Source organism: Diabrotica virgifera, chromosome 4, assembly GCF_917563875.1.
Source record: "Diabrotica virgifera virgifera chromosome 4, PGI_DIABVI_V3a".
Classification (NCBI taxonomy): Eukaryota; Metazoa; Arthropoda; class Insecta; order Coleoptera; family Chrysomelidae; genus Diabrotica; species Diabrotica virgifera.
This window is the reverse complement of record NC_065446.1, coordinates 164,800,968-164,811,589: the sequence shown is the minus strand read 5'-3', so window position 1 is coordinate 164,811,589 and position 10,622 is coordinate 164,800,968. Positions and strand designations below refer to the sequence as shown.

General features: G+C 30.4%; 1 protein-coding gene across 1 annotated transcript in view; it reads right to left on the bottom strand.

The window, feature by feature from the left end:
* Nucleotides 1–10,193: 10,193 nt before the first annotated feature.
* Nucleotides 10,194–10,622, bottom strand: part of LOC114332328 (sodium/nucleoside cotransporter 2) — a 100,663-nt gene continuing 100,234 nt past the window's right edge. Inside the window, exon 11 of the mRNA XM_028282114.2 lies at nt 10,194–10,503. Coding sequence (XP_028137915.2) covers nt 10,294–10,503 — 210 coding nt within the window. The 3' untranslated portion in view covers nt 10,194–10,293. The remainder of the gene's footprint in view (nt 10,504–10,622) is intronic.

Genomic DNA, 10,622 nt, shown 5'->3' with positions numbered 1-10,622 from the left:
GGCGGTCTCAAAAATACCATACTTAATGGGTCTTACTCCATTAATAACAAAGATACTGGGTGTTTCATCTATTTTGCCATTTTCTTAATTGGTTCATAACTTTTTGACCACACTGTATATTTATTTTATATTTGGCACGCAAATATCATTTAAGGCGTACAATAAATTAATTTATTTACAATTGTAAGAAATCCAGGTCCGGTTTAAAAATATTGGAAAAATATTTCGACCCCAAAACAACACCCTGTATATTAAATTTTTTTAAATAGATTTTTCAGTTGAAAAGAGGATGAAAAACTAAATTCAGTGGTATACTTTGAATTTTCGGCAAAATGATTTTTCTGGTAAAATTTGGAATTTGAATTCTGAAATTAAGTGAATTGCGAGAGCTCTAAGTAGAAAAAAATTGAAATACAGCTTACAACTTGTCAACCACACTGTATATTGATTTTATATTTAACATGCGAATATTCTTTTAGGTGACCAGTCAATTAATTTAATTACAATTATAAAAAATCCAGGTCCGGATTAAAAAATATTGTATAAATGTTCCAACCCAAAAAACCCCTTGTATATAAAATTTTTTTAAAATGGATTTTGCATTTGAAAAGAGGATGAAAAACAAAATTAGTGGTATACTTTGAATTTTCGGCAAAATGATTGTTCTGGTAAAAATTTGAATTTGAATTCTGAAATTATGTGAATTGCGAAGCTCAAAGTAAAATAAATTAAAATATGACTTAATTTTAATTAATACCATTATTTAATCTAAATTGGTAAAATATTAACATTTGCACACATAACAATAATTTTTGATGACCCCTCTGTGGCTCAGTGGTAAGAGCGCCTACCTTTGGATCGAAAGGTCCGAGTGGTCGTGAGTTCGAATCTCACCAGGGTCAGAAATTTTTCGTTTATTATAAATTAATAAATGAAAATAGTTTCTGTCCTTGTGGGATCGGTACTCATCGGAGGGACCGCAGACGTTCGGATACAATTAGCGTCTCTTTGCAAAGACAATGACGTCGACTTTGCAATGTAACAAGACACTTACCTACTCAACACACACAGTACACAGTACACATGACGCTAGGTACCTAACTACAAAAACTGACCGTACCTACGTATAAAAAAATAATTTTTGATGGTGGTAATATTGAATAAGTACTTTAGTTTTGAATAGTGATTAGGCTGCAAATTTTCGCTGTTTTGTTATAATTTTTAGCTATTTTGTTGATTAAAGTGATGTATTCTTTATTGACCGTTTATAATTTATTCATTATTTAAAGATGAATATTCGCCAAAAACTATTTTTCTCACATAATAAAAAAACACTAAAATATTAACATTTTACTAATTTAGATTAAATAATGGTATTAATTAAAATTAAGTCGCATTTTAATTTTTTCTACAAGAGCTCTCGCAATTGACATAATTTCAGAATTCAAATTCAAAATTTTACCAGAAAAATCATTTTGTCGAAAATTCAAACTATACCACTAATCTTTTTTTTCATCCTCTTTTCAAATGCGAAATCCATTTTAAAGAAAATTAATATACAAGGTGTTTTTTGGGTCGGAATATTTACACAATATTTTTTAAACCGGACCTGGATTTTTTATAATTGTAAATAAATTAACTGATTGGACACCTAAAAGAATATTCGCGTGTTAAATATAAAATCAATATACAGTGAGGTTGACAAGTTGTAAGCTGTATTTCAATTTTTTTCTACTTAGAGCTCTCGCAATTCAATTAATTTCCGAATTCAAATTCAAAATTTCACCAGAAAAATCATTTTGCCGAAAATTCAAATGATACCACTGAATTTAGTTTTTCATCCTCTTTTCAACTGAAAAATCCATTTTAAAAAAATTTAATGTACAGGGTGTTGTTTTGGGGTCGGAACATTTTTCCAATATTTTTTAATCCGGATCTGGATTTTTTACAATTGTAAATAAATAAATTTATTTTACACCTTAAATGATATTTGCGTGCCAAATATAAAATAAATATACAGTGTGGTTAAAAAGTTATGAACCAATTAAGAAAATGGCAAAATAGATAAAACACCCAGTATCTTTGTTATTAATGGAGTAAGATCCATTAAGTATGGTATTTTTGAGATCGCCCAAGTGTCCTCTTTCTACAGTTAACGTATGTTACTTTCCCATTGAAACACCCTGTATACACATAGGTATTTAATATTCTTAATATTTATATACTTTATTTATTTAAAATTATAATTCACAGTTGAACAGTCTTAAAAGCTAATTTTTGATAAGTTTTGACAAGTTTGAACACATTTTGTTTGACAAAAATAATTGTGTTTGTATTGTGCATGTTACCATGGAAATGGCGATCATATGTATGTAAACCGGCGGTGAACCCGTGAGAAAAAATATTTCTCACTGCAATGGCCGACTTTTCTCACTGCCTGAGAAATTGTTCATTTTGAATGTATGTAAGTAGTGAGAGAAGTTGCACATTGTATAGCATCCATAGAAAAAAGTGCATTCTTCCTATCATGACATATGGATGTCAAACCTGGACCCTAACCAAGGCAAATATGAATATGAATAAACTAGCCACAACAGAAAGAGCAATGTTAGGTATACGACTGTCAGATAAAAAGAGCAACGACTGGATAAGATCAAAAACAAAAGTCGAGGACATAACAAGAAAAGTTGCCAAACTTAAATGGATCTTCGCAGGCCACACTGTTAGACAAACAGACCAACGTTGGAATACAGCAATACAACATTGGAGATCTTACCAAAGTAAACGACCGAGAGGAAGACCACTGATGAGGTGGGTTGATGATATTAAAAGAGTAGCCGGAACAAATTGGAAATATGTTGTTCAGGATAGAGACCGATGTAAGGAGTTGGCCGTTTGGCCTATGTCCAAACGTGGACTATAGAAGGCTAAGAAGAAGAAGAGAAGAGTGACGACATCCATCTGGACGTGATGACGTAATCGATGAATTTTTTAAAAGAGAATAGGGGTCATGTGATAGCTCATTCGAAAGGCTATTCAATGCTCTATTCACTAATATAAACATTAACATAATTATTTATACAGTGAACCCAAAAATTTTTTTTTAATTAAATTAATTGAGACCAAAAGAAAATAATGTATATAATTTATTTAATTCAAAATACATTTGACTGTTTTCCGAAAACAGGAAAAAAATGTTTATTTGATAAATAAATATTTAGGTTTGGATCCCGCGTATGAAAAAAAAGTTGATTAATAGCAAGCTGAAAATTTGTTAATAGCTTAAGGGTGTCTAGTCGGACAAACTTTGATATATGGGAACACTGGAACACGGGAAGTTTTAGTTGTGGAACAGGTTAAAAATTTGGAACGGTCAGACCACGAAAACGGCACATGTATTTTGTCCGACCGAACAGACTTAAACTCTCCGAACAGAGATTAAACTCTCATGCAAAAATCAGACTGCTATTTATCACCAAATGGGCGTTTTAATGAGTATGATAATGAGTTCATATGACAGGAACTATGACAGGTGATAAATAGCAGTCTGATTTTTGCATGAGAGTTTAATCTCTGTTCGGAGAGTTTAAGTCTGTTCTGTCGGACAAAATAAATGTGCCGTTTTCGTGGTCTGACCGTTCCAAATTTTTAACCTGTTCCACAATTAAAACTGCCCCTGTTACAATGTTCCCATATATCAAAGTTTATCCGACTAGACACCCTTAAGCTATTTTCAGCTTGCTATTAATCAACTTTTTTTTCATACGCGGGATCCAGACCCAATTGTTTTTCGCTTAAATTCAATATTAAAGCTGCCACCCACCTGCCTCTTAGCAGTTTGAACATTTAATTTAAGCGAAAAGCAATTTTTATTTTTTTAACTAACATTTTTTTCTGTTTTCTGACAGCAGTAAAATGTATTTTGCAGTGTATAAATTACATACATTCTTCTTTTTGTCTCAATTAATAAGTTAATTCAAAAAAAAATTTATGGGCGTCCTGTATAAATAATTGAGGCGGTCGACGTGAGAAGGGTACATAGGGTTATGTGCCCTTTTTAGGCAGAATGGCTATTTAGGTCCACCATGTTTTCCCCTTTACAATGGTATAACTTTTATGTATTTGTCTTTAAAAACGAGGTTGGTAGAGATGTTTGAATATTAGTGTGCAGGCTGTTTTTTCACACATATGATTGTTTATAGATATGGTTTATGCAGGTGATTTGTATTTGAGTGAGGTTAACGTACTGGTATTGTTATTGTCTTGCGAGTTTTATTGTTTTCACCCATTTTGAAAAAAAAACCATATGAAACCGTTGCATTATCCACGTCCGCCCGTCCGTCCGTACGTAAACACAACTCCTCCGTCATTATACCAGGTAGAATGACAAATGAAGTGTCAAATGAAAGATTATAATCAAAGGATGATATTAAAAATTAGAAAGGACGACGCAATGCTGTGAAACTTTGGGTTCTGATGATCCTTGATGTGTAGAACAAAAGACTCACTGGGCGCGTAGCTCTAAAAAATCATGGTTTTAAGATATAAGCCTCTTAAGTTATAGGTACAGTGAGGACGTTTGAGTTGGAATAAATTCATTTTCTCGAGAATGGGCGACTCTAGAGATAAATTACAAATCAGGTAGATTTTTATTTTTAAATTATAATTTTTTGGTATATATATCATACTAGTGACGTCATTTGCCTGTGCGTGATGACGCAATCGATGATTTTTTTTAAATAAGAATAGGAGTCGTGTGAAAGGTTATTTAATTCTCCATTCAATAATATAAACATTAACATAATTATTTATACCCAAAAAATGTTTTTGACTCGATATTAATATGATCAAAATTAGTACATACTATCGAAAGAACATATAAACCCTATTCCACGAACATACGCCTGTTTTGGATTACTTCGACAACGAATATTTTACTGTGCAAAATAAGAAGAACGAAAGTAAATTGCAAATTACATTGTTGTTTATTGGAATAATTATTAGCGCCATTTACTTTCGTACTTCTTATGTTGCACAGTAAAATATTCGTTGTCGAAGTAATCCAAAACAGGCGTATGTTCGTGGAATAGCCCATATTTCTTTTGACACGTTTGTATATTTGTAGAATAGGTACATTTTAACTCATTTAATACTTTCTGTATGAGTGTATCGTTTTGAAAACGTAGCAAAATTCTTGGAGATTCGTATTCATATACACATCAGTAATTCGATATTCATAGTCAGAGCATTATGTTTGGTAATCAGAAAAAGTCATTCACCCACTTTCAATGTTAAGAGTTAAGTGTGAAAAATAGATGATGTTTGTGTCCAATTCAACCAGATCACTTCTTACGTAAATATTATGATTACAAATACCTTTTCAAGGAAATATTATAATAAAACTTAATAATTGTTTCTGGCTGATGTGAGATTGCACTTTCAGTTTGCTTCTATATTTTATAAAATAAAATAAAATTTGAATTATGGTTTTGTGTGGAATAATTACTTGAGAATAATAATTATGATTGGGATCCAGAATAATACCTAACCTAATCCTAATCACCGTAAAAACCTAATAACCGGATTTTACTTTAAAAAGAAAAAACCGGTTATAACCGGGACAAAAAAACAACCGGTAAAACCGGTTATTGTGAAGTAAAAAAACCGGTTTTAGGTTTAAACCGGTAGGTTTTTCCCATCCCTAGTTTCTGCGGGGTCCTTTAACCTTGGGCTTCCGGTTTTAGAGTTGTAACCGGAAGTACTGTTTAAAGTCGACGAAATAGTACACTGAACCAAAAAAGTACGTAAATATAATGAAAAAAACATTGATTCAAAAACGTTGAGCATTAATTTTCGTCTAAAGATCAGTATCATTGGTCCAATGTAAGTAGATATATTAACTAATACTCAAAAACATTAACCAATAAAAAGTTCGTTAATATTACGAATTGGATACATTAACCCAAAGAATGATGTTCGTTAGATTAACGAATTAGTTCATTAATTCTATGAACATTAGTTTTTAATTTGATGAATTAGTACGTAATATTCAATGTACTTTATAGTTAAAAATCAAGGTATCGGTACATTGATACAGTGAAATATATGTATTATTTTCATGAATGTAATTATTGAATTAAAAACTATTTTACATTATTTCGTCGTATGAGTACATAGATATAATAAAATATTAACAATAAAATAATGGACGTTTACATTGATTCAATGTGTTAAGACATCGATATGATCACATGTGGTTACTGTCAAGCCATAAAAAATAGGAAACGGAAAGTAGGAAATTTTATTTATTTTTTTTTTATTTGTGGCTTTAGCACTTAGCTATTTAGCCAGATACAATCATGTTGAAAATAATAATTAATACTAATACAAAAAACAAACTATTAAAACTAATATAAATTATTAAAATACAAAAATAAAATAAAAATTTTATTTCAATTCAGTTGCAATGCGAAGGCAAAACAATCTTACTTTTCAATTAGAATACGGAGCGCAGTCCAGTCCCTTGAATCGCGATTTTCGGCTCTTATTGGAGCCTCATCGGAAAGAACGTAGGCTTGTTCTCCATATCCCAATTGATCCGCACTGAGAGGTTTTCCCACCCATTGCAACTGAAGTGAAAATATTAGGTAACTAGCGTCATCTGGCAATTAAAAGATGAAGTTTTCGATCCTAATAGCATTATTAATAATATTTAGAAAATATTAAAATATTACTAAAAGATTTTTAAATCGAAAATTTATTGGTCCATTTCCTTGGTAACACCTCCAAGGCTTCTAAAATTTGCAAGCCAAATGGATGCTGAAGCGAAGAAGACAAGAGGGAATTCAAAAAACTTACAATTCACGAACCTCTCAGTGCGGATCAATTGGGATATGGAGAACAAGCCTACGTTCTTTCCGATGAGGCTCCAATAAGAGCCGAAAATCGCGATTCAAGGGACTGGACTGCGCTCCGTATTCTAATTGAAAAGTAAGATTGTTTTGCCTTCGCATTGCAACTGAATTAAAAATAAAATTTTTATTTTATTTTTATATTGGTCTTTACTCGTTCGAGTAACTAGGTCCATTTTCTGTTGGAATTTACCAGCTGAACAGACGGGGTCGTGAATTGTAAGTTTTTTGAATTCCCTCTTCTCTTCTTCGCTTCAGCATCCATTTGGCTTGCAAATTTTAGAAGCCTTGGAGGTGTTACCAAGGAAATGGACCAATAAGTTTTCGATTTAAAAATCTCTTAGTAATATTTTAATATTTTCTAAATATTATTAATAATGCTATGAGGATCGAAAACTTCATCTTTCATCTATTAAAATACATATTATTCTAATTTACTTAATACTAAATAAAAGGAGTCTAACTTTACCTAGAGGTCATTAGAGTCAAAGAAAAGAGAAAAAAAAACCTCTTAAGATCTCATAAAACGATATCGATCAGAGACCTATCAAGGTTGTGTTTAAGAAATTACTATAAATAGGGAAAAGTAGGAAATAGAGTTGATGAAAATAATGTTCAAAATAAGTTTTAAAAGTTTTAATATAACTATAAACAGGTACACTGAGTAACATACAAATAGTTAATAAGTAAACAAAGTGACGACTTAATATATACATAAGTATTACAAATAATATAGGTTGAAGCAACGATTTTTTGCAGATTCTCAAATTATAATTAAGTATCTATAAGTTTAAAGAAAAAAAACATATGTTTTTAATTAATACACAACTTTTTATAATTTAATTTGGAAAAAACTGAATAACTAAATGTACCTACTTATGTAGCAGAAATTGATTCTTCTTATTTAATACAAAAATCAAAGAGGATGAAAATATCTAAAAAGTTATGAAACTTCAGCAAATTTTTGTTTCTCTTTATAGACCAGTGCGCATCTGTAAAAATATTAGTACATTTGGATGTTGAGAGGTGACTCAAATGGTTTTGCAGAAATTGCTTGAAAATAAATCAGATAATATTATTTGAGTTATCCTCCATCTCAAAAAGGTCCGGAACATTGTTTAAATAATTAAAATATCAAAAAAAATGAAGGAAAAATTCGATTTTTTTCTTCGTTTTTTGATTATAACTTTAAAAGTATTTATTTTCGAGAAAAGTTGTACTAACATAAAAGTTGCGTAATTATATTTCCTACAATATAGAATTGGCTAAAAATTTCAAAAATAGTCACACTTGTTGCAAAATAACAATAATTGCGAAAAAACCAGACAAAAACAAGTATTCGCATTTTACGTTTTTCAATCATTTATCATATACCTTCATATTTCACCCAGAAAAACTTTATGATACAGTTAAACAACACTGTAAATTTCATTAAGATCGGTTTAATAGATTTTGCAAAATAAATTTTGAAATCCAGCTTTCGCAAAAAAAAATTCATTTTTTCAAAATGTTACAGGACTAAATATAAAGCAGATAGCAAGTTGAATTTTTTTTTGCTTATAGAAGTGTATTGTACCTTATATTTGCAATTTGCAAAATTAAAATCGATTGACTACCACGGCGTCAGACATTTTTTTAAATAAACATTAATTATTGGTGCTACGCGCAGGACACTGGATAGTTTGCTCTGATTGGGCATTCCAATGACCTTTGATAATGATTGATACATTTTAAATTTTTATTACATTTCGATATAAAGAAATAAATTTGTTTATTGCAAAATAGAAACACATACTCTATCCTTTATATGCAATTGTTTAAACAATATTTCACAAACAATAACAAAATTAGTTTGATTTTTGTGGAATTAAAATATTAAAATACAACAAAATATAGAGTAAAAAAATAATATATTAGATAAAGATTGGAAGAAATTTTGGTGGAAATCAACTTGTGTGAATCGAATACCGCTGTCCTGCGCGTAGCACCAAAATTAATGTTTACTTAAAAAATTTCCTGACGCCGTGGTAATTAATCGATTTTAATTTTGCAAATTTCAAATGAAAGGTACAGTACGCTTCTATAAGCAAAAAAAATTCAACTTGCTATCTGCTTTATTTTCAGTCCTGCAACTTTTAAAAGCAATGAATTTTTTTTGCGAAAGCTGGATTGCAAAATTTATTTTGCAAAATCTATTAAACCGAACTTAATGAAATTTACAGTGTTTTTTTACTATATCATAAAGTTTATCTGGGTAAAATATGAAGGTCCTAAGTATAGCATAAATGGTTGAAAAACGTAAAATGCGAATATTTGTTTTTGTATGGTTTTTTCGCAATTATTGCTATTTTGCAACAAGAGTGACTATTTTTTAAATTTTTAACTATTTCTATATTGTAGGAAATATAATTAAGCAACTTTTATGTCAGTACAACTTTTCTCAGAAATGAACAGTTTTAAAGTTATAACCAAAAAACCAATAAAAAAATCGAATTTTTCCTTTATATTTTGACATTTTGATTATTTAAACAATGTTCCGGACCATTCTGAGTGGGAGGATAACTCAAATATTATTATTTGAGTTATTTTCAAGCAACTTCTGCAAAAAAATTTGAGTCACCTCTCAACTTCCATCTCAAAACAGATGCGTCCTGGACTAATAAGTATATTGTATATTGTATATAACTTGTATTGAACAATATAAAAAATTATGAATATCTAGAATCAATATTTATTGCAGATAATTTCAGACTTATTTGTTATTAGATTATCTAAACTATTTTTCTGGATTTTCTTTCAAGGCTTCAGATCTTATATGGACTTTTGAAAAATAGCAATTTAGATGTATATATTTATGTAAAGTTGTATTAGTAACACACTTAATAATTTTTAAATAAAGTTCATGTAAGTCCCATTTTCTACCCACACTGTACTTACGCACATTTTTTTTGTAATAAAACTATAAAATAGGTGTAATGTTCGTCTTTCATTTCCAATTTGTAAAATTTAGTTCATTAAAAAGTTATGTTATATTAAGCCAACCGCGCGGTCGGCTGAACGCTGCAATACAGTGCGCCAATGTCAATTTGTTTAATAAAAAAATTAAGTACCCACTTTTCGAGTAGAACTTTTGATATGTTGTTTGTTATACATTTCCAAATCAGATTAGGTATATCTTGTTCGATTTTCTCCGTAGGTAAGTAAAATCTCCTTTGACTCCACTACTATAGTAGTGCATTAGTCCGGAAATTAATATAAAATGATTTGTAAAAAAATAGCAGGTAATAGACAACATAGCTTCTTTATTCATTTCGTAATAAATAATCAGGTCCGTCCCGTCAGTCTTACGGACCTTGCTGTAGACTCCACAAACTAAGTTAATCTAGAGGGCTTCCTCAGGCATCACAATGCCTGCTATACATGCTGTCATAAAACATACTATCGCTCCACCAAACCAGGCTCTCATTACCACTCTGGTGATAACATCTGTTTTATTGGGAATTAATGTATTAAGAGCTGATATCATAATTCCTATGGAGGCCGGGTTAGAAAAACCACATATGGCGTAAGTGGCTATAACTTTTGTACGTGGCTGAAATAAAAATGTGCAAGTAAGGCTATGTTACTAATGCCTGGTTGCACTAACAGATCTTAAACTTAAGAAGTGCCTTAAGCTCAGCTTACTAAATATACGCATTGCACCATTGAGCC